Below are 25,877 nucleotides of genomic sequence, written 5' to 3'. Positions count from 1 at the left end.
GTGTTAGCTATTAACTACTTTATTCTCATTATGATTATGGATAAGATTATGATGATGATAATGGTGATTATTATTATGGAGGCGCTGAAGATCAATGTTACTTGGGCTCTGTACTCAACTGTACAAATAAACATTTAAAAACCAGCATGAATAATAAAAGACAGTTCAATCTATTAGGCCTGCTTGTTTTATTAAACACAAATTATTTAAGGCTGCGTTACTCAAGTTCGTCTGCAGATGGCGACAAACCACTTGGCAACAGCGACATGGCGTTTTAGTTGTCTAGACCACTGCCTGACTGAAAACAAAACAATATATTTTGAAGTGCACGTTCATTACATAGAAACGTAAATGTAATTGTGCTAATATTTCTATTATCATATTAATTCGTCCTTAAATATATTTTAAAACAATAACAATGGATTTGTTAAGTTGCCCGCCAGCGTAAACATCGCGGAAGTGCGGCAGTATGCCTGGCGCCAAAATTGAATTCAAAGAGAGGAGAGAAAGACCACTTCTGTTGTTGTCGTCTGTGAACAAACATCTCACCGAGCGCGTTATTTAGTGGGCTTTTTTACTATTCATCATTTTAACTTTTAACCATAATAAATACGCATTGGATCTGGAAAACCGCGGAAGATGCACATCAAGTCCATTATCATTGAAGGATTCAAATCCTACGCGCAGAGGACGGAGATAAACGGGTTCGACCCGCTGTTCAATGCCATCACCGGACTGAACGGCAGTGGAAAGTCCAACATTCTGGACTCCATCTGCTTCCTTCTGGGCATCTCCAACCTCACACATGTAAGTGGATGACCCAACTGAAAACATAAAAGTATCTAACAATTACCTGGCTATTAATTAGCTCCGATCATTCGGAAACAGCTCTCCTTGCTTCCTCCCCATGACCACCAGTGGTTCTCAACCTTTTCAGGCCGGACCTCCAAAATAATCATATTTTAATTGGGGACCCCTGACGAGCACTAATTCTATTGTTGTGTAATTCTATTGTGAAAATAACAGATCTACATGCTCACAACGCCTGCTATTTTCACAATTGCTGCCTCTAATATTTGACAATTTGGCCAATGTTTAATTTGTCATTTCAGTATTACAAAGTCCTTAAATTGTCGCTTTAGAAATGTGCAGATACCCTCTATAGTTTATACACTTAAACTTCATGTTGGTTTGTTTACTGTTGAGTGAGAAAACAGTGTTGCACAATAAGTTAATCATCTGGGGACCCCCCAAAATAATTTGGGTTGAGAACCACTGCCCTAGACTGAGCTATCGTGGAGGGTGACAGGGCAGGGGCCAGGGCAAACAGAGCTACTAGTAAAGCAATGTAACCCCTTTACAAATGGGGTTTTGACCGGTGTTAATTTAGCTGACTAAGACTAAAAAAGACTATGGATTTTATATTCAGTCGACCTAGACTAGACTAGACTAAAACATTTCAGAAGACTATGACTAAATGGTGTGTTAAGACCAAATCTTTGCTGGCAAAATTTACATTAAGACTAAAATATTTAGATATTTAGTCAACTATTAAAGACTAAACAATTTCATAAGAATAAAACTAAACGTGTGTTATTCATAAGACAAAGACGAAACCAGAATGTTCTGTAAAAAAATAACACTGGTTTTGACGTCATCTATCCTAAGCGGAATTTAATATGTCCTTTGTGTCTTGTAATAACAAAAATAAAATAAAAATAAAGGATAATCTTCAATGTAACATTATGTTAGCTATGTTGGTTCTCTGATGACCTCCCCCAAGGATCAAGTTGTCTGCTTGTCAACATTTTAATTTGACAGGTCAGAGCATCAAACCTCCAGGATTTGGTCTACAAGAATGGACAGGCTGGAATCACCAAGGCCACAGTGTCCATCACGTTTGACAACTCTAACAAAAGCCAAAGCCCACTGGGGTTTGAGACTCATGATGAAATCACTGTTACCAGACAGGTTAGCTGTGTGTGTGTGTGTGTGTGTGTGTGTGTGTGTGTGTGTGTGTGTGTGTGTGTGTGTGTGTGTGTGTGTGTGTGTGTGTGTGTGTGTGTGTGTGTGTGTGTGTGTGTGTGTGTGTGTGTGTGTGTGTCACGATTATGACATTTTACATGATGATTAATTGTTACTCAAATAATCGCTAATAATAATTAACGTGTGTTTTTGTCGCTGACAATTACATTTATGTTTGGCTTTTAGGCTTTGAAGTTGCACATGACAGATATGACACATAACCTAAATACACAAAGAAATGATGACATACTTGACAACAACTTTATACTTAGAAATAGCCGATCTACAAGCTCACAACGCGTCCCATTTTTCAACATGGAAACGATTATGACAATAATCGCGATGATGTCAAATCATCGCGATGATGTCAAATCATCGCGATGATGTCAAATAATCGCGATTAAACGATTATGTAATAATTGTTACAGCCCTGTTTGTGTGTATCATAGATTTGATGAATGACCAAATGTTCTTTCCTATTAAGGTGATGATTGCTGGCAGAAACAAGTATCTCATCAATGGGGTCAATGCCAACAACACCAGGGTACAGGACCTGTTCTGTTCTGTTGGCCTCAATGTCAACAATCCACACTTCCTCATTATGCAGGTCAGAATGGGTTTATGGTAATTCATGATGTGAGTGTAGTGTGGTGACGTTGGTGCTGAGTTCATGCTTTTTGGATGTGGGATTTCTCGATTCCTGTAGTCTGATTGCATCTCTGCATGTGTCAAACCCTTATGCAGCATTTCAGTATATACTGTGTGTATATATTGCATCTCTGAGTCTGCATGTGTCAAACCTTGAAGCAGCATTTATATATTGTGTAGTTTGTCACATGTCGCTTTGGTTCTTTCAGGGGAGGATCACAAAGGTCCTGAACATGAAGCCACAAGAGGTAATGTGTTTTTGTAATTGTTTTTGTTTGAATAGCATTTGGCAAATAGAACAGTGGCATGATTTTAGAATTGGGGAAATCTCGCTTTTTTGACGGCACATCATTTCGACTTAGGTTTTGGGTTAGGTTTTAGGGTTAGGTTTAGGCATAGTTTTACTGAGGTTTCGGTATAGTGACTAACATTCACCAGGTTAGCATTCACCAGTGTCAATAGGTTAGCATTTTCACCAGGTTGACATTCACCCGCGTCGAAAAGATGTGCCGTCGAAATGATGACACGATGATGAAATGATGATTCTTTTCCCAGATCCTTGCTATGATTGAAGAGGCAGCTGGCACCAGGATGTACGAGTGTAAGAAGATCAGTGCTCAGAAGACCATTGAGAAGAAAGAGGCAAAACTGAAGGAGATTCAGACGGTATGTCCTATTCTACCAAATTATTTCTTACATTTTTGAAAAATCTTGAAAGTGTGAGAACTACTGATTTACAGTAGAAGGCATTTGTAGAATCGGTCTCAGGTTTTAATGGGTTATTAAGCCAAATAATTCAAACAAACATACAAGGATCTGCATAGCAATGCAGCCAAAAGAATAGCTTGTAGACTATGTTGGACCCTAATAATACTAGGATTATTTAGTACTCGAATACTACTACAGGGGTGGGTGTGTGTGTGTGTGTGTGTAAAAAACAAACACTACTTTTAAGGGCAAACACTTTTGTGACAATTATCTTTCCCCATTTTCCTTTAGATCTTGGATGAGGAAATTACTCCAACTATGCAGAAGCTGAAAGAGGTAAAAGATAATCATGACTGTCAAGAAACAAAGAATGATGTCCTGCTCCTTAACAATGTTTTCATTTCATTCATGCACACTGTAAATATTCTCATATTTCAGCCACTAACCCAGTTAAAATCCTGTTTTCCAACTTTTACTCTGCATTATCATCAGATTCATCACTTTTTGGTTTGTAACTTTGTTCCAGTCACTCGCTTTGCTCTTCTCCCCATCTGCAGGAGCGCTCCTCATACCTGGAGTACCAGAAGCTGATTCGTGAGATCGAGCACCTGTCACGGCTTTATGTGGCCTGGCTGTTTGTCTGCGCAGAGGAGACCAAGCTGAAGTCAGCTGAGGACCTGAAGGTCTTCCAAGACACCATTTCTCAGATGCAGGCCAGGATGACTGAAAATGAGCAGAAGGTCCAGGAGCTCTCTGCCCAGATCCAGGAGCTGCAGAAGAAAAGGGACCAGGTCTGCATAGACGGATAGAAAATGTTTCATATTGTAGTTCTTTTTTTTTTTTTTTTGGTCAGCACATTTCTCTCGGGATATGGTGGTTCATCAGGGAGACACATTTTAGTTGCTGTTGAATGGTGATGGACCAGATTCATACAGTGGCAAATTGCTCTTAGTTTATGCTCTGGGTTAGGGCTGGGCTATTTGACTATCATGATTTATTTCAAATTTATGCCGCGATTACAATGAATGAATGATTGATTTGCTTATTTCTGTGTCCTGCACACAAAGTGCCCAACCTTCATGGGGTTACAAGACATTTAAAGCTTAAAGCATGTTTTACAATGTATTCATACATTTAATTACAACTCAGAATTATTGATTACATACTCGTTTAAAATTGCAGATGTTTATCCATATCTACATAATTGCCTAGCAATTGGCTGTGAAAAACAGGGTTCCCACGGTCATGAAATTCCTGGAAATATTTTGAAATTAGAAAAATATTTTTCCAGTACTGGAAAAGTTTTGGAATTTATCAAGGGTCCTGGAAAAATAGCTATGCATTGTCTTTGGTTATTGATTTTGTTAATACCTCTGAAATGATAAATTAAACATGGGCCAAATTGTCAAATATTAGAGGGAGAAATTGTGAAAATAGACGATCTACATGCTTACAACGCCTGGCAACGCGAGGCGTTGTGAGCATGTAGATCTGCTATTTTCACAATAGAACCGTGTTATACAAAATTCCTCAACTCTAGTGCTTGTCAGGGTGCCGGGTCAGTTAAAATATTACTTCAAGGGTCACAGCCTGAAAAGGTTGAGAACCATTGGCATACACTACCTACCTGTTATTGAGCTGAATTATTGTTATATAGTCCTGGAAATTGGGTTAAATATTCTGGAAAAGTTTTGGAAATTAATTGGTAAAAATGTGTGGGAACCCCGGAAAAAGCCAGTGGCGGAAAACTCTAGACATGTTTTTGTGTGCTTCCCTCTCTGTAGGAGGTGGGTGGATCCTTGAAGGCCCTGGAGACCGCGCTGGGTGATGTACAGCGGCAGGACGCCAAGGCTCAGAGTACCCTGGAGATGAAGAAAAAGTCCCTCAAGGATGAGACCAAGAAGAAGAACGAGCTTGTCAAGAGTATGGAGGAGGTGTGTGAACCAAACTGATTTTCTATCTGTCTGATAAAAAAGAAATGCATATTTGGTTTGCCTTTGTGCTGCTAACAAAAGGGATGTTCTGCTAACAAAATTATGTTCATTCCCTTGTTGTGACCGGATACTGTTTAAGGAAGTCGAAATGCATTGTATATGAAACTTGAATACCACAAGGACCGTATTTACATGGGTTCTTCTCCACCATTTTCAGGACAAGAAGATGCTAGTGGTGAAGGAAAAGGAGGTTTCGAAGCACACTGAGAAGCTCCAGACTCTGGAGGAGGAGGGCCGGCAGAAAGGTGCGGACCTGGAAGCAGCGGAGCAGCACTTCAGGGCTGTGTCAGCCGGTCTCTCCACCAATGAGGACGGAGAAGAGGCCACACTGGCAGGACAGATGATGGCCTGCAAGAACGACATGAGCAAGGCCGATACTGAGGCCAAGCAGGTGAGGAATGGACCCACATGTCTCCTCATAATTAGGCTAGGCTGAACTCCTGATTAAGCAGAGCTCCATATTTGGAAAGAATTCACCAAATATCAAAAGAAAACACCATAGTGTTGTTCTCCCAATCTCTCTCTCTGTGACTGTGTCTTCCACTTACAGTTTTCTTTCTTTGTTTTCTTTCTCTCTTCTCTGTCCAGGCCCAGATGACACTGCAGCATGCCCAGGCCGAACTCAAGACCAAACAGGCAGAGGTGAAGAAGATGGACAGTGGCTATAAGAAGGACCAGGACAACTTCCAGGCTGTGAAGAGCAGCAGAGAGAAACTGCAGGCTGAGCTGGCTAAACTCAACTATGAAGGTGTGTATGTGCATGCTGTAGACCAGTGTTTCTCAACCAGTGTGCCGTGGAACTTTGGTTTGCCCTTTAAGATGCTTAGGTGTGCCCTAACCCTAACCCAAGTCGCAATGTAAGGACTTTTAAAACCTTTTAATACCTCAAGAAAGGAAAAGAAAAATACCATTAATGCATCAAAAGTAATCAACAAACTATATAAAAACTGGTAAAACATTGGCCAAATTGTAAAATAATATTAGAAAGAGGAAAACCTTTTGAAAATAGCCACACACACACACACACACACACACACACACACACACACACACACACACACAGTATATCTAGGTGTGCCCTGAGATCTTTTGGCTGATAAAAGTGTGCCCTAGCAGAAAAAAAGGTTGGGAAACACTGCTGTAGACGGTGCAATCCAGTTGTGTTGTAAAAGGAATGGTTTGTGCTCTATGTCAATTTTAATGCCTGTAAAATCATGTGTCTGTCTATCCATGCACACACACAGATGGTAAGGAAGAGAGTTTGCATGAGAAGAGGAGACAGCTATCCAGAGAGGCGTCTAAACTTAGAGAAACCTACGAGAGCCTCATTGCTCGCTTCCCCAACCTTCGCTTTGACTACAAGTAAGGACTATGGTTGTGCTTTTGGTAATAGAACCAACGAGCATTTCTAAATCTATTGGATAATATGATCAATTGACCATTTTGAATGGTTTATGAACTTGATTGCTCAATACCAGTACAACAATGCTCTTTTCTAGCGCTGCTTGAGGCAGAGTATTATGGACACATTGGTCCGAAACAACATAAGTTGAATTTCCATGAAATATTGCTCCCTTAGTTGAAGGATGACGTTTTCTTTTAGTTATTTTCTCACTTAAAGGGATATTCCACTTTCAACAGGGAGCAGTGGAAGGGCTTCTCTCCCCACACACACCCATTGTAACTTCAAACTTCATTTTAACCATGATAGATTCATTAAAAACACCCATTATTTTTTCTGGTGACTCATACTACCCTCCTAATACGTGAGCAGGCCGTGTTTTCGATAACCTTTTTCATTTATTTTTAATAATTATTTGGGAAAATGGAAAAAATGAAATTCAAAAAAATAATTATTACAAATAAATGAAAAAGGTTAGCGAAAAAACACGGCCTGCTCACATATTAGGAGGGTAATATGAGTCACCAGAAAGAATAATGGGTGTTTTTAATGAATCTATCATGGTTAAAATGAATTTTGAACATTTACATCAAATATCTAAATATTCAATCAAGCTAATTAAAAACTGTTCAGGGTGTTCATAAAAGCCTGATTAGATGATAAAATTACCAAAAGTTTTTTTGAAAGTGAAATATCCCTTTAAGTAGTAGTAGTAGTAGTAGTTAGTAGTAGTATTTGTCTCTATTTGTATAGCACCTTTCAAGACATCAAAGTGCTTTACAGAAAAAGTACATAAAGATAAAGCAGAAAAGTGAAAACATAAAACAACATTAAAAGCATTAAAAGAAAGGCAGTGAATCAGGCCTATAGAGATCTCCAAAAGAGTAAACCATAAACCTATAGGCAGCTACAAAGGCTCAAACTTAAACCGGAGCTGCAGGCATAGTGAGAGCACAGGGCTAGTAAGGATGGTGTTTGTAACCAGTTTTACAATATTTAATCCATTCAGAACGGGTACACAATCACATTATTGTGTATCATTATTTTATGCTTTAACTAATGAAAAATAGCAGATATACAAGCTCACAGCACGGCACCGAGTGCCGCGCTGCGAGCTTGTATATCTGCTATTTTTGAAAAATTGTGAAAATTAGAATTTTGACCCAATTCTATAAGTGTCTTTTGAATCCTTCTAAGGTTTTTTGAAAAAAACTGTTTCTGTGTCAGCAATCTGGCCAGCCATCGTCAAAGAAAAGGTCCTTTTCACCTAAATGGAGCTCAGTTAGTCTGTTCTTGAGAGACTACTATGTCAGTGGTTCTCAAACCTTTACATGTGAAGGACCCCCAAACTGATATTTATTTGGCCACGGACCCGCATCTCAAAATATTTAGTTCCAGGGACCCCCCCAGAAGCAAAATTTGAGTTACAAACGTTCGCTTTGAAAACACACATATCCAAAGATTTTCACACGTTTTCACGACTTTTTCAAAAATAGCAGATCTACAAGCTCGCAGCGCGGCACTCGGTGCCGCGCTGTGAGCTTGTATATCTGCTATTTTTCACTGGTTAAAGCGTTCAATAATTCTAGGACCTAAAAGAGTAAAATGAAAAGGAATAGGAACGCCAGGGTGGGTGGAGGTGGTTGGTTAACCGAGTGTCACTGCTCTCCTCCAGGGACCCGGAGCGCGGCTGGGACCGCAGCAAAGTGAAGGGCCTTTTGGCCAACCTGATCACCGTCAGGGACGTCTCCTACGCCACTGGACTGGAGGTGGTCGCCGGAGGGAGGCTTTATAACATAGTCGTGGACACGGAGGTATGGGATTTTCTAATCCAGGGGGTCTTCAACGTTTTCAGGCCAAGGACCCCCTTAGCTGAGAGGCAGGTGAAGCAGGGACCCCCCTCTACATGTTGTATATAATAACTGTGTTGCAGATTGGCATCGATTTCATAGATTCATAGACTTGTTTGACAGCACTGTCGTCACCGTTGGATTCGTGTTAATGTGTTTATTCATGTGTTTAACCACTTAAATGGTCAATACTTAGTAAACTTGACCTTTCATATTGTACTTTGTTTGCTCTTTTTCACCTCTACACCAAACCTATTTGCCAAAAAATAGCTGATCTACAAGCTCTCAACGCCTCGCAGAAGTTCTCCTTAGAATAGGGATGCGAGGGTTCAAGTTGTTCATTTAAAAGAATGATCCTATAACACAAATATATGGCAGCCCCCCTGTAGTAACTCTGAGGACCCACTAGGGGTCCCGGACCCCCTGTTGAAGACCCCTGTTCTAATCTTATTTTCAGGATTGTACGTTTTTCCAGATTTGTGAAGATGTGTCTTGAAGAAAAGGTCTGTTTGTGTTTACCAGGTGACGGGTAAGAAGCTGCTGGAGAAGGGTGAGCTGAAACGGAGGTACACCATCATACCTCTCAACAAGATCTCTGCCAGGACACTCAATGCCAACGTGGTCAACGCTGCCAAGAGTCTGGTAAGTCAGTGGCTCTCAGACCTTTTCATGTCAAGGACCCCCACCGCCGACCCCCATTTGAAAAGATATGCCAAGGACCTCCCATGCGAGAAGATCTTTTACAGCTATAGCAGTGATTCTCAACCATCAAGGGACCCCGTTTAATGACATGCATTAGGCCACGGACCCCATTTAATGGCATTTCTATCTCTGGAACCCCAATTTATATTGTAAAATCAATGTGTTAATTTGACTCAACAGTGTTAATTTGAGTGTACAAATGGGTCCATTTGTACACTCTTGAGTTACAGACCCATAAGGGTCCATTTAGTTTCTAACTATCATTTAGATGGGGACCCCCTGGAACTCCCTCAAGGACCCCTGGGGGTCCCCAGACCCCTCAATGTGGTAAGAGACTGTTGTTTGATCGTTGAGCCCATCTAATCCTAATGGACACAGGGGCTTCAGTAATGGGATTGCCAATTCCGTTATTGCAAAGTAGTCATTGATGACAGGCATCCCTCCATCTTCTTCATATCTTTTCTTGACTCTTTCTTTTCTTCCATTTTCTCTCCCTCAACACCTAGGTCGGAGAGCAGAATGTCCACACAGCCCTGTCCCTGGTGGGCTATGAGGAAGACCTTCGTAAGGCCATGGAATACGTGTTTGGCTCCACGCTGGTGTGTGACACGCTGGACAATGCCAAGAAGGTGGCTTTCGACAAGAGGGTCATGACCAAGACCGTGACCTTGGGAGGGGACATCTTTGACCCACAGGGAACTCTCAGTGGAGGCGAGTGCTGTTTGTCAAAGAAAAGACTTTCCCTAGGCACTATTTCAAAATAATTGATTGTATTGTTACTTGCATTACCCTCGCGGCCTACATACAGGTTTGGAATGGCTGTCTTACACGCTTTACTCTTCCCCACTCCCTCCCACCCTCTAGGAGCCCGATCCCAGTCGGCCTCGGTGTTGGCAAGCCTGCAGGAGCTGAAGGAGGTTCACGAACGCCTGAACGAGAAGGAAACCGAGCTACAGGACATAGATCGACAACTGGCCGGCCTAAAGGGAACTGCTGAGAAGTACGGGGGCGCGCACACACACACACACACACACACACACACACACACACACACACACACACACACACACACACACACACACATACACACGTTAAAGGCTCACAGGATATACCACATGTTAGTGCATTTTTCCAGGCTCCACTAATGTTGTTGAGGTTGCAACACCTGTTCTGCTCCAAATGCTTGTACGATTCCCACTGTTTGACAGAGACACAAGTCAAACGCATATGTTTCACTCTAGATTTTAACCACTTTAACCATTATTTTATGTTAACTATTAAAAAATAGAAGATATACAAGCTTCTGCGCGCTTATAGATCTGCTGTTTAAAAAAAAAAATCACGACAATGCAAGTCTTTGAAATATACTGACCCAATTCTATAAATGTCTTCTAAATCTTTCTTCCAAATCCGTGGTCCTCAAACCTTTTCATGTCAAGCACCCCCAAAATCTTAAGTATTTGGCTGCCGACCCCATCTCAAGATATGTTGTTCCAGGGACCCACCCCCAGAAGCAAAGATTTGAGTTACAAAAGTTTGCTTTTATAAAAAATATATATCCAAAGATTTGCACAAACTTTCAAGATTTTTCAAAAAAGGCAGATCTAATAATAATTACCTATTTTATCCCACGGAGGAAATTCAGTTTCAGCTTAACCCAGCTGAGTGCTGCACCCAAGGATCGCAGGGGAGGGGAGCAGTTAGGGGTTACAGGTGTCTTGCTCATGGACACTCTGGAATTATACCTGGGACCTCTGGGACCCAGGAGGAGTCCTAGGCATGGACACTAACCATTCAGCTACGCCATCTACAAGCTCACTATGCCAGTGTTTCTCAACCACTGTGCCTGGGGACCTTTGGTGTGCCCCTGAGAAGGGTCAAGTGTGCCCCTTGAAACTGCTTGAAAGCCAGTATTGTATTTATCATTTTTAAAATGACACCCAACGCCTTGCGGTGCGAGGCGTTGTGTGCTTGTAGATCGGCTGTTTTCACTACTGTTGTGCGACAGCCTTGTATGATGAAGCAGGGCTTTACTTTGCGAAGAAACGTACAAATTTGAAACTTTGAGATACAAGGTTTCTTCCCGACAGTGACGACATTTACACCCCTGTATTATGTTGGTGTGCCCATGGATTCTTGGGACATGAAAAGTGTGCCCATGCAGAAAAAAGGTTGAGAAACACTGCGCTATGCTATTTTTCAGTAGAATAATTCCAGGTCCTAATGAACCATTCCTCCATCTTCCATCTCCTCCCATGGTTCCTCCTCTCCTCCTGCAGGTACCGTCAGCTGAAGCAGCAGTATGAGCTGAAGGTGGAGGAGGAGCAGATCCTGCAGGCCAAGCTGCAGCAGAGCTCCTTCCACCAACAGCAGGAGGAGCTGGAGAGACTGCGCAAGGCCATTGGTGAGGGGACACACACACTGTGTGCATTACATGCATGGGAACACGTGTAAACTCAACCGCTTGCACACCAATATCTTACCTCAGGTGTTTTCAGCACTAAACTAAAATGTTATTGGAGCTGGGACTTGATTTAAAAAGAAAATCTAATTAGACTCTTTGTAATTATAATTAATCAAGATTAATCGCATGTTTAATCCCATATCAATATTTGACCTGAAAAGCAATTTTATTTCAATTAAAACACATTTTGGTGTAGGAGTGAGTTTTTTTGGTTGGTGCCACCGGTATGAGCGGAGCGGTACGCCTGAAACTTCAATGGTGCAAAAACTAAGCGTTCTTTTGGGCTTTTAAATGCCTTTATTGATGGGACAGTAGTCTGACAGGAAATGGGGTGAGAGATGGTGAGTGACACGCGGCAAAGGTCCTCCGGATCGGGAATCGAACCGACGATGCCGCCAGGCATCCATTCCTATGTGGCAATGCCTAAGTGGTATAGTATGCGCCTGGACCCGTAGGCCAGCAGGCGCCCCACGTTAAGTTTTTTTTAATCGCTGGATAGAATGTAGCGATGGTGGATTTTGGCGTCACCCAGGCCACAGAAAAGAATGGGCAGAACGGATAGATGTATGTGTGTAGACAGCGCTCTCTTGTGGTTGTGAAAAAACACAGAAATAGGCTAGCAATAAGGTGCCCTCCACACTACAGGCGGTTGCCGTCGGGGCTGCCGCTAGGATCAGCGGTGGCCGCACCGCGGTGAGACACAAGCACACTCACTCAGTGAGTAAACGCCGCGCGGTATTTCACAAAGATGAACACAATCCATCTCTCACCGCCTGCGTACGCATGCACAAACGAGCACACTCGCGGGGGATTTCACGGGACCACGCTCGCCTCGCCGCCCCAAAACTTCGCTGCGCGGCCAAAATAGCCGCCCGCCTCCCTTTGAAAATGATTTGCTAGGAGGCGGTGACCGTGCATAGTGTGGAACCCCCTTAAGAGTGTTAATCAGTTAAAGTCCCAGCCCTTGTTATGTTATTTATTTATTGGGGTGCGTGCGTGCGTTTGTCCAGAGGTGAGCGAGGAGACTCTGCGCAGCACCAAGGAGGTGCAGAAGCGAGCAGAGGAGAAGTTCAAGGTGCTGGAGAACAAGATGAAGAACGCCGAGGCAGAGAGAGAGAAGGAGCTTAAAGCTGCCCAGCAGAAACTCAACGCAGCCAAGGCCAAAGCTGATGCTTTCAACAAGACGCTCAAGGAGAAACAGCAGGTATGTTGATTGGAGACACAGGATGTGTCTCCATTAGGGATGGGACGATATGAACATTTCATATCACGATGATTGTGACAAAATAAATCGCGATTTACGATATTATCGCGATAAACCCATTATCCTGGGGCAGAACATTTGCCAAAAAATAGCCGATCTACAAGCTCACAACGTGTCGTGACGCGTTGTGAGCTTGTAGATCGTCTATTTTTTGGCAAAGACATTTGATAGTGGGGAAAAAAAGACAAGTAAAGACAAGTACGTATACCGGTATTATAAGTACATTTTACCAATTATAGAGGGTGTAAGTGTTACTGGATATGCAGTTCAGCAAATAAAAGGTGAATTGATCCCTCATGATCCATCATGATAAATTAAATCTCCACGATACAATTATCGTGAGTGTTAATTTTGTATACTTTGCGTACACTTATTTTCCCAGTACGAAGGCAAATTACATAACATAGAACATGTTTTATTTGGCATTATTAGTAAAAAATAAGATAATATGTGTGTGTGTCTTAAGATTTTGACTTACTTTGGTGTGCTTTGGGCACAATGTTTTAAAACCACTGGTCTAAAGCATTATGCTGTTTCTGTGCAGAAAAGATTAAACATTAGAGTAAAGAAGACCTATATTTGAATTTACGATGGGGTAAAAAATATAAATAGCATATTTTCTGTCTCAGAATCTATTATGCAATCTACTGTTAATCTAATTTCTATTTTTGGGGGAAAATACCTTCTGGATTGGCTATTTTAACAAAATCACCACAAGGTATCAATTGTGTATTAAAGCTACTATACACAGCCAAGGTTTTTCAGTAATGTACCTTTTCTGGCAGCTGGAATGATACTAAAAATAAAAAAGATCTTAAAAAACCTGCATGGCCCTCTAGCAGTTGGGAGAAAAAGAAATCAACCCCAGGGATAATCCATTTGAGGATTCATACGCGCGCACAGACAGACAGACAGACAAATAATGTATTGTTGAAAAGTTACTTCTGGGGGGCCAGTAAGACTGGCTTAGGCTTAGGTTTAGGAAAACCTTTGATATTCGATAACGTTGTTGAATACCTCTATCGATATTACTCACGATATTAGGCAAAACGATTGCACTGTAGTTTTTAATGTTTTTCTGCTTTAGGTCCACTGCTCGCCTAACCCAGATAATGAATGGCATATCCATGCATGCACACAGTACACATAGAATAAAGACATTAAATGCCTTATTTCCATTTTCCAACAATGGTTTTATTGAAATAATCACACCTGGTTACAGATGCACTGCTTTTTTTGCATATGCTACGTGCATGCATAGCGTGTCTGTTAATTAATTTGACACATACACCAATACCTCATTTCAAGCCGTCTTCGTCAGTATGTATACCTCTTATGTTGATGCCTCGATGAAGGTACATTTTCGAGATCTTTCGCATCCTTAGTTCCCAGGCTGTAGATCAGCTGGGCTGTCATATAACTGATAGCCACAGCTAACCCAGACAGCAGAGGATAGACTGGGGTCTCATAGTTTAGTAAACACCACCATCTATTGGCCAGAAACGGCATGATATAGAATTTGTAAGAGTGGACAGGCCACAGTGCCATAGCCTGGGGCCAGCCTATATACAATGCAGCTAACTAGTAACTGCATGTTTTAACCAGAGGTTTTAACATGTGTGGGGATGAAGTCTAGCTCCAGCTAGGCTAACAGTGCCATGCCTTACCCGTCTTCTATCAACTCATGTGTCTTCTGTCCATGTTTGGGCACGTCCATGCATGTAGGAGTCTGAGGCCGTGGCCCTGGAGTTGGAAGAGCTGCGACGAGAGCAGGCTGGCTATGAACAACAGATCCAGGCAGTGGACGATGCCATGAAAGCCATTCAGGAACAGATAGACAGCATGTCTACCACCGTGGCCCAGAACAAGGTAAAGTACCAACTTGTTTTGTCGGGTTACGTCAACTAGGGATGGGACGATATGAAAATGTCATATCACGATTATTGTGACAAAAGAAATCGCCATTTACGATATTATCGTTGGGGCAAACGTGCCAAAACTAGCAGATCTACAAGCTCACAACGCGTCGCATTTGTGAGCTTATAGATCGGCTATTTTCTGGCTAAGACATTTGATAGAGAGTGAAAAAAAGACTGTATCAAGTACGTATATTATAAGTAACTTTTACCAATTATAGAGGGTTTAAGTGGTACCGGATATGAAGCTCCGCAAATAAAAGGTGAATTGATCCCAGTGCATGACGATATCACGATAAATGTAATCTCCAAGATTATCGTGAGTGTTTTTGATCACGATAAATGATAATATTGCTTATCGTCCCATCCCTAATGGCAACTGAAATTCCTGTATTTTAAGTTTTCCTCAAATCCCATTTCACTCTTCACGCCTTTGCTCCATAGGAGGCAGTGCGTACTGCTCAGGAGGAACTCGCCCGGCAGAAGGAGGTGATCATGACCAAGGATAAAGAAATCAAGGTAAGAACAGTCATTCTTTACAGCATTTCTCACGCTGATCAAGATCCATAATTATTTTCTTTGCTTTGGATTTTCCAGTAGGCCCTTGATTTATTTCAATTTCTTTCTTTTTCTTCATAAATTATATTAATTTTGTAGGGGTGTAACGATATAGTAACTGTATCGAAATATCGGTTTTAACTAAAAAAATCGAAGTATATCGAAATGAAAACGGCTAAAATCGAATCGTATCGTTTTATTTTGTATCGAATCGGCAGTGCAAAGAATCGATTGTATCGATACTACCTACTTGTGCATTGTATTTAGCATTTTTAAGAAGAAAAAATGAAAAGGAGGGGTTTAATTACTTTTCCTTTCCATATAGCTACACTGGTCTATCGATAAATGTGTGTAATCTATGGGTTCATGTCAAGGTGCAGGTTTGTCAATATACAATGTCCATGTATTTGGCAGATAATCACTGTGTTTACTTATTTATATCCATAATAATACATGTTTCCCTTAAAAACCTGCACTATCCACACCTTTCACACAGATTTAATGTCTTTCCTAAATAGTTACTATATCGATTTTAAATCATTGTATCGTATCGCCATGAATGAACCAATATCGTCCATGTATCGTATCGTCAACCATGTATCGTGATATGTATCGAATCGCTATTAAAATGTATCCTTGCACCCCTATAATTATGTGATTTTTTAATTTTGTGGATGATGCTGTCGTATAGGCTGACAAACAGCCAAAAAGGTCATGCAACATCCAGAGCCATATAAGCTGGGTGCTGCTGGACTAAATAAAAGTAATCAACAATGAATAAGAAAAGTCTTGTCTTGTTCTTCACATTGTATGATTTCTTTTATTGAATGTTCCAGGAAAAGAGCACGGAGGCCAATAAGATCAGGGAGCAGACCAACGACGCCCAGCTGAAGATCAAGGAGCTGGAGCACAACATCAACAAGCACCGTAAGGACAGCCAGGACGCTGCGGACAAGGTACACACAGGAGCCTGGCAACATGTCCACATAATAATTAGTTCCACGTTAGGATAAAAACACTCACGATAATCGTATTGTGGAGATTTAACCCATTTAGGCCTAGGATTATTGACTGCTTTAACTATTGAAAAATAGCAGATATACAAGCTCACAGCGCGGCACCGAGTGTACTGTAAGCCCCTCCCATACACTAAAATGTGTACCCGACCTTAGAGGAGTTGTGTGGAAATAAAATAAAAGTTCCCACCCTTCTGTGTTGCCTAGAACTGGAGGATTGATTTTGGGGTTTGTATTGTAAAGTACACCGGTGTGATGTCATCTCGGTGTTCTGTACTTATGTACACTATTGAGGTATTTGTTGTACTTTACTTGAGTAATTCCAATTTCCAATACATCTCGGATGAGTCGGATCCAAATATTGTACTTTTACTGCACTACAATTACTTGAAAACTTTAGTTACTTTGTAGATTGGTTATTATTACAAAACCTACATTGACAACTTCAATTGGTACTTTTACTCAAGTAACTTTTCCCACCACTACCTGTGTTTTATTTCAGGTGACTCGCATGCTGAGGGAACATGACTGGATCCAGCTGGAGCGCCAGTACTTTGGCATGCCCAACACAGCCTACGACTTCAAGACCAACAACCCCAAAGAGGCCGGCCAGCGGCTGAAGAAACTGGAGGAGACTTCTGCCAAGCTGGAGAGGAACGTCAACAAGAGGGCTATGAACATGCTGAGCGAGACGGAGGAGAGGGTGGGTCGGTGTGTGTGTGTGTGTGTGTGTGTGTGTGTGTGTGTGTGTGTGTGTACTTGTACCAAATGTCCCCACAAGTATAGTAGAATTTGAGAAATTATTTTCCTGGTTCCTCACAAGATAAATGGTTTTTATGGTTATAAAAATGTTTTTCGATTGGTTTATGATTAGGAAAACATTGGGGTTGGGAATGGGATAAGGATTAGGGTTTAATAGTTGGGGTTGAAGATACAGTCTGATTTATACATGGGGTTCTAAGAACAGCAGATCTAGAAGCTCACAACGCATTGCAACATTTTGAGTTTGTAGATATATTTTTGGCTTTAGGGTTGGAGTAAAAAAAAAAAGCATTTTGTTTTTTAATGGAAACTAGCTTTATGCGTCTCAGAGGCACCTTTCAATCAAATGACAATGACATGCAACACTTTCCTCCTCCAGTACAATGACCTGATGAAGAAGAAGAGGATCGTGGAGAACGACAAGTCAAAGATCCTACAGACCATCGAGGAGTTGGATCAGAAGAAGAATGTGGCTCTCAATGTGGCCTGGCAGAAGGTGTGTCCTCATGTCTCTCTATTAATGAATTGAGTCATTTAATAAAGGAGTCTTCAACGTTTTCAGGCCAAGGACCCCTTAGTTGAGAGAGAGATGAAGCAGGGACCCCCACGATCCTTTTCAGAGATTCCATATAGTTTCATTGTTTGACAGCACAATCATCAGTGTATTTTGGATTCATGTCAATTTGTGTTTTCAGATATTTAACCACTTGAACCGTCAATACTTAAACTTGACCTTTCACTCTGTCTCTGTACTTAGTCTGCTCTTTTCCCCCTCTGCTCTTTTCCCCTCTACACAAAACCTCTTTGCCAAAAATAGCTGATCTACAAGATCACAATGGCGTTGTGAGCTTGTAGATCTGCTATTTTTGGCTAAAGTCCTCAGAATAAGGACACAAGGGTTCAAGTGGTTAATATAAAAAAAGAGAAAAGTTTCTATCATACAAAGATTTGTAGGACCTGCTGTAGTAACTCTGAGGACCCCCTAGGGGTCCCGGACCCCCTTTTGAAGACCCTTGATTTAATATACTGTATGGCCGCTGTTGGGTGGAAAGTGGAAACCTTTCCTGTCAAATGGTTACTGATCAGGAAATGGAAAAAGGAGACTGTTGAACCTGTACATTTACCAAACATGCATAAATGCCACTGCTCGCTCTCTGCAGGACAAAAGTCTCTTTTCGACAGTGTCGGGATTCATTATCTCACTTTTTCTTGATAAGCTAAAGTCACGTTTTGCTTATCTTTCTGCACAAGCTATTTAGTGGGTCACTAAAGGGTGCATCACAACATGACAACGTGACAAATAATTCTGCCCTGTTGCTAACGGTGGCATGTTGTACACCATGGTGTAAAATAACTAAGTATATTTACTCAAGTACTGTAACATTTTTAGGTATTTTTACTTTATTTGAGTATTTCCAATTTCCAATATTTTTACTTATACTCCACTACATCTCCGATCCAAATATTGTACTTTTACTTCACTACATTTATTTGAAAACTTTAGTTACCGTTTACTCATTTATAACATTATAAAACATAGACAAACAACTTTAGCCCTATTTTAGACCTGCTGTTGTCAATCATGTACATTTTGTATTTCTACATTGCAGTATTGATACTTTTACTTAAGTGAAAAATGTGAGTACTTTTTCCACCACTGGTTGTACAGTTAAGACTTCCAACTAACCGTCATGTTTCCATCAGGTGAACAAGGACTTTGGCTCCATCTTCTCCACTCTGCTCCCGGGGGCCAACGCCCGTCTGGCCCCTCCCCAGGGCCGTGGAGTCCTGGACGGGCTGGAGTTCAAGGTGGCCCTGGGCGACACCTGGAAGGAGAACCTCTCTGAGCTCAGTGGTGGACAGAGGTCTGTCAATACAAACTTATGTTACTTGATTAGTGTTATTTTCTTTACCTTTTTAGGCCGTGACCCCCAAAATAAACATATATGAACTCATTGTGCTTCAAAAAGGCCCCCTTTTCTCCAAATAACATCTGGATCAAGCTTAAACCGCATCTTTTCATGGCCCAAAACTCACTACTTTGTAAGCTTAATGCTAGTAATGGCTGCTGCTTTCTGTTCCATCACAACATCCGGGTATCCGTTGAAACATGTGACGTGCGCAAAAATGTGCACATGCCCACATAGGGGCTTCTGAATTTACAATGTTGAACCTATGATGGCATTTGTTTGGGTCAGGTGACATCTAGTGGCACAAAATGAGTTAATATTTGACAGTTTGGCCAGTTTGGTATTAAAACGGTCTTGAAAGTCCTTAAATTGTCACTTTATAAATGTGCAGATACCCTATACTCTTATGTAGGTTTGTTTACCGTTGAGTGAGACATTTTTTTTTACATTAAGCTAATCATCTGGGGACCCCCCACTTGGAGTCCCGACCACTGTTCTATATTATACATTTTCTTTTTGTGTGTGTGTTTTTTTTTTAACCCATTTAGGCCTAACCTATAGAATAGGGCTAAATCAGAAATTAGTTTTATGTTTCATTTGTCATTTTATAGGTATTAAGAATACCTTAAATCGTCACTTTAGAAATGTGCAGATACCCTCTATACACTTAAAACTATGTTGTTTTGTTTACTGTTGAGTGAGAAAACAATGGACCCCCCCAAAATAATTTGGATATCTGTTATTTTTTCAATAGCATAAAATAACGGTTAAAGCAATAATGCGTTCCCCGTCTAAATGGTGTTAACTTTCTTAACTTGTGTGTGTGTGTGTTCCAGGTCCTTGGTGGCCCTGTCTCTGATCCTGGCCATGCTGCTGTTTAAGCCGGCTCCCATCTACATCCTAGATGAGGTGGACGCAGCCCTGGACCTCTCCCACACACAGAACATTGGACAGATGCTGCGCACGCATTTCAGGCACTCTCAGGTGTGTAATAAATAAATGCATAACGGCACATACCCATAACTCCACTGAACAGTGTAAAACTTTGTATGCGCACTCCCTAGAGGCTTGCCCTGCATTTTTCATATCTGCCTTTTATAGCGCCACCAGGAGGCTATTAATCCTTCTGCAAACCAGTACACAGCATCTCTTTAGTCATGTGATCAATATTTCATATTCCATCCTAATTGGCTAACATTGGCTTCCAAAGGCCCACCACAGCTGTGACTACTGGTTATATTCTTAGTGTTTTTTCTATCAATCGATTATAATCGGGCAGCTTTATTTAGATTTATTTTATCTTTCATATATCAAAGGCAAAAAAAATAAAAAAAAATATATATATATATATATATATATATATATATATATATATATATATATATATATATATATATATATATATATATATATATATATATATATATGTTACAGTATGTTCAAGAAACCAGTAAAAGTTGTCAAGGAGCACTCGTTTTGACGTTCACCACACACTAATCACCACCAGATGGCGACGTCAGCCACTGGATAAGAGAGTTACGTCACGCTTTGAACTCGCCGCAGACCGGAAGTGTTTACTCTTTATTTACTAGCCTAGCCTAGCCTAGCCTAGCCTAGCCATTAGCTCCATTGTAGTCACTTGGACAGGGCGTTTAACGTGCGCTTGCCCAGGCCTTACGGCCTGGGCATAAATATAACGATTGCATTCACCACGGCTTCGTAACTCGCGCGGCGCTCCGCCGGCCGCGCGGCCCTGGCCCGCTCTTCGCGGCCACTCGCGCCTGCGGCGCTCGGGGGCGAAGAGCAGGACCAAGGTCCGCTGGCCTTCGCGCCGCTTGGGGCTTCGTGGACCCAGGGGGGCCTCGTAACTCGTTTGGGCTTCGTGGATACAGGGGGGCTTCGGTAGCCGCTCGCAGTGTCGTGGACAATAGAGCGGCGCACCGCCTGGAATACGTTGTTGTGGCGACCGCTTGCTCCGCCCCGTGCCGCACCTCGAGTGCTCCGCGTCTCGAATGTGCTGTTTCTATAATATACTATGACATATATATATATTACGGTTTGATAGAGAAACAGTACGGTCGAGAAACGGAGCACTCGTCGTGCGGCACGGGGCGGAACAAGCGGTCGCTTTGAGCCAAAACAACGTCCTCCAGGCGGAGCCGCTCGATTGTCCACGACATTGCAAGCGGCGCGAAGGCCAGCGGACCTTGGTCCTGCTCTTCGCCCCCGAGCGCCGCAGGCGCGAGTGGTTACGAAGCCGTGGTGAATGCAATCGTTATATTTATGCCCAGGCCGTAAGGCCCACGATAAACGCCCTGTCCAAGTGACTACAATGGAGCGCTCCCTAGCTCATAGTAAGCTAATGGCTAAACACTGCCGAGCTAGGCTAGTAAATAAAGAAAGAGTCGCAAACGAGTGACGTCAGCGCCTTCACTAGTGAATGGCTGTCATCTGGTGGTGATTGGTGTGTGGTGAACAACAAAACAAGCGCTCTTACAATGAACGTACTGAGTTACCCAAACATACTGTAACATATATACAGTATTTTCTGGACTATAAGGCGCACCTGACTATAAGGCGCACTGTCAATGAATGGTCTATTTTCAAACTGTTTTCATATATAAGGCGCACCTGACTATAAGGCGCACATAATAGACGCTACCGTTGCGTTATGCATCCAACAGATGGAGCTGTGCTAAAGGGAATGTCAATGTCAATGAATGATCCATATATAAGGCGCACTGGACTATAAGGCGCACTGTAGTTTTTTGAGAAAATTAAAGGCTTTTAAGTGCGCCTTATAGTCCGGAAAATACGGTATATATATATATATATATATGACTACGATTATTAATCTTATGACTACGATTATTAATATTATTAACCAATTGAGCCCCGGCCCTATTTCATACTGTCGTACAACAGTGTTGCAGAAGAATAGCGGAAATATCAAATATTTTAACTATTAAAAAAAGCTTGTATGTTTAAAAAAAAAAAAAAAAACATTTTGAATAAAAAATAATCAATTCATATAAAATTGTTTATTTTTCGAACGGATTATTAGTATTAACTGTCTCACCCTAAATGTGTGTCTCTCTCTCCGTCCAGTTTGTGGTGGTGTCGCTGAAGGATGGCATGTTCACCAACGCCAACGTTCTGTTCAAGACAAAGTTTGTTGACGGCATGTCGACAGTGTCCAGAACGGCCCTCAGCCAGAGCGACAGCGGCCCCGCTCAGAAAGGCCAGGACAAGGCTCGTTCTAAAGACAAGAGGAACAAGCAACTCATTGGAGTGATGTAGAGAATCTTTTTAAGGAATATATTTGGATTTTATTGTGACGCAATTGTATTATATTCGTCTTTTTTTTATGTTGTTCCTGTTACTGTCTTTTTGGCTTTCACTTTCTTTCAGCTAAATAAAGAACCTACGTATATACTGTATTGGTGTCCCATAGTGTCTATTTTAAACATGTCTAGATTGGAGTACTGTACATTGCGGAATGTGTATACCGTAGTCAGGCATTGACACTAAGGCTTGCCCACCTGCCCCCGGCAGGTAAATAAAACGTCAGGGCAGGTGAAGTTGGCTTTCAGGTTGCCCGACAAGGCAAGTGCTCATTTCAGAGGGGACACAAATGTCTATAAACACAACACCAGATATCTGTCTAAACACCTGAACATGGCCAGTTGCTACATTTAAAAATAAAAAATAACAAGTGTGAACCCATAGACATATAATTCAATCATAGCTAAAGTATTTGGATTTGGAGGTATTGAGGTATGACATTTTATCGCACAGCCCCAGAAAGTAAAGAAATAAGTGTTAAATTGAGCGGTAATTGAAATTGTACCTATAATATTTTTATAATGGACGATTTACTTTTCGGGCAAGTGGGCATTACCTTTGGGCAAGTAGAACATGACCTGTACTTGCCCGATGGGCAAGTGCCTCTGAGACCTTAGTGTCAACCCCTGGCCGTAGTACTGTATTCTCATTGGAGATCTCTCCCAATAATTTGATTACAATAAATATACCCCCTTTGATTCCGGATGGGGCCCCAACTGCATTTGGGTCCCCATCAGGAATCAATGGGAGTACGTTTTCTATAATATTGTTTTTGTCTTAAGAATGCGACAAATACCATGTCCATGGGCAACCCATATCCCGCCCCCAAACACTTACACTTTTAACACGTTTTACTATGAGGTTCAGGTTAGAGGGAAGTCTTCCTGGGATCTAGGAGTGGCCAGGGAGTCCATCAACAGGAAGGATCGATTCATCACAGTGAACCCCAACAATGGTTACTGGACTCTAGGGCTGAGGAGTGGAAATGAGTGCAAGGCCCTTGTATCGTCCTCCCTGTACGAGAAGGTCCAGAAAGTGGGAGTGGATTATGAGGAGGGGTCTGGTCTCCTTCTATGATGTGGAGGCTAGAGTTCATCTCTATTCTTTCACTGGCTGCACCTTATGAGAAACTATCCCTTCTTCAGTCCTGGCCATAGTTATGCTAGATATAGCTCCTTTCAGGAGCCTCTTCCTCCGCTAGACAGCTCCGAGATGAGGTTCCTGCTCATTACAAGCCCACATGAGTTTTTCCGGGGTTAGTTTGCCACGTTTTTGACCGTTCTTACCTATCCAAAAAGTAAAGGTCCTATAGCCATCTCTCACATGTCTATTTTTTTAACGGCAGGGGTAATCCAAGCAATGTGTTGAAACAATACTTTTAAATCGCTCGTTTTGTCAACCAGTTCCATGTTTTTGTCAGCCTGTGGCCATTTCTCTCCTCGGCTGCAACACAGATGATTGGCGAGTCACGTGTGCACATTACTGCTTCTGTAACTTTTCACTGTCACTGGTTTTCCAAGGGTTTTCCCATTGAATGACATTAGCGCAGACACACAAACACACACGCAAGAAAAACCGACAAATAAAGTGTCTACATCTATGTTCTGAGTGTCGGACAATGTGATTAAGGCATTTTAAATAAGTTGTAAGACTACTCCTGAATATGCAAATTAGTGGCCACCATTATACAGAAAACTGTTTAGTATACTCAAAGGGCTCCACACACACTCCTTACTTTCTGAGCAATACTAACCACTTCTACTTCTGGCTTTGTCTTTTTGTACATCTGTACTTCCTGCATAGCATGCCATTGGTTAAGCTTTGTGTAGCCTCGGGTACCCAGGCTTTTAGCTTCGTGGGACAAAAATGCACTGCTTATTCACAATGGGCTGCACGAAGCAGCCGTCCACAACCTGCAGTTATCAGCAACCTACAGCCACGGCATGCGTTGGTGTGACCACATTACTTGTGCAGATGGTGGTTTTCACTGTTTACAGTGAAAAGGTTTTTCTCCAGTGTGGACACGCTAGTGATCCTTCAGAGTACCTAACCGACTGAAACTCTTGTCACACTCTTTACAGTGAAAAGGTTTTTCTCCAGTGTGGATACGCTGGTGAATCTTCAGGTCACCTAACCGACTAAAAGCCTTTTCACACTGTTTACAATAGAAAGGTTTTTCTCCAGTGTGGATACGCTGGTGAACCTTCAGGTCACCTAACCAACTAAAAGCCTTGTCGCACTCTTTACAGTGAAAAGGTTTTTCTCCAGTGTGGGTACGCTGGTGACTCTTCAGTTGACCTAACTAAATGAAACTCTTGTCGCACTCTTTACAGTGAGAAGGTTTTTCTCCAGTGTGGGTACGCTGGTGACTCTTCAGTTGACCTAACTGAATGAAACTACGTTATATACTGTATTGGTGTCCCATAGTGTTTATTTTAAACATGTCTAGATTGGAGTACTGTACATTGTGGAATGTGTATACCGGTAGTACTGTATTCTCATTGGAGATCTTGTGTTTGTGCCATGGAGACTTGAGTTCAATAATATGTTTTGGTATTTGTCACATGGCTAAGCCAATAATTTGATTACAATAAATGTACCCCCTTTGATTCCGGATGGGGCCCCAACTGCATTTGGGTCCCCATCAGGAATCAATGGGAGTACGTTTTCTATAATATTGTTTTTGTCTTAAGAATGCGACAAATACCATGTCCATGGGCAACCCATATCCCGCCCCCAAACACTTACACTTTTAACACGTTTTACTATGAGGTTCAGGTTAGAGGGAAGTCTTCCTGGGATCTAGGAGTGGCCAGGGAGTCCATCAACAGGAAGGATCGATTCATCACAGTGAACCCCAACAATGGTTACTGGACTCTAGGGCTGAGGAGTGGAAATGAGTGCAAGGCCCTTGTATCGTCCTCCCTGTACGAGAAGGTCCAGAAAGTGGGAGTGGATTATGAGGAGGGGTCTGGTCTCCTTCTATGATGTGGAGGCTAGAGTTCATCTCTATTCTTTCACTGGCTGCACCTTATGAGAAACTATCCCTTCTTCAGTCCTGGCCATAGTTATGCTAGATATAGCTCCTTTCAGGAGCCTCTTCCTCCGCTAGACAGCTCCGAGATGAGGTTCCTGCTCATTACAAGCCCACATGAGTTTTTCCGGGGTTAGTTTGCCACGTTTTTGACCGTTCTTACCTATCCAAAAAGTAAAGGTCCTATAGCCATCTCTCACATGTCTATTTTTTTAACGGCAGGGGTAATCCAAGCAATGTGTTGAAACAATACTTTTAAATCGCTCGTTTTGTCAACCA

At 41.9% G+C, this 25,877-nt stretch overlaps 1 protein-coding gene across 1 annotated transcript; it reads left to right on the top strand.

Moving 5' to 3' along the window:
• Positions 1 to 539: 539 nt before the first annotated feature.
• smc2 (structural maintenance of chromosomes 2) lies at positions 540 to 22,519 on the top strand (the record flags this gene model as incomplete). The annotated part of the gene is made up of 25 exons (XM_080722628.1): positions 540 to 807; positions 1,822 to 1,971; positions 2,510 to 2,632; positions 2,883 to 2,921; positions 3,229 to 3,339; positions 3,673 to 3,717; positions 3,939 to 4,172; positions 5,166 to 5,315; positions 5,533 to 5,766; positions 5,964 to 6,123; positions 6,620 to 6,737; positions 8,453 to 8,591; positions 9,150 to 9,269; positions 9,836 to 10,040; positions 10,194 to 10,329; positions 11,609 to 11,733; positions 12,804 to 12,997; positions 14,783 to 14,926; positions 15,418 to 15,492; positions 16,368 to 16,487; positions 17,050 to 17,250; positions 17,689 to 17,805; positions 19,014 to 19,174; positions 20,056 to 20,203; positions 22,328 to 22,519. Exons 1-25 carry the CDS (start codon positions 640 to 642, stop codon positions 22,517 to 22,519), a joined length of 3,609 nt encoding a protein of 1,202 aa, XP_080578754.1. The 5' UTR covers positions 540 to 639.
• Between the last annotated feature and the right edge of the window lie 3,358 nt (positions 22,520 to 25,877).

The sequence above is a fragment of the Nannobrachium achirus genome (genome assembly GCF_963921795.1).
Source record: "Nannobrachium achirus genome assembly, chromosome: 3".
NCBI lineage: Eukaryota > Metazoa > Chordata > Actinopteri > Myctophiformes > Myctophidae > Nannobrachium > Nannobrachium achirus.
Note: the sequence above shows the minus strand (reverse complement) of the source record. Positions and strands in the feature narration are given on the sequence as shown.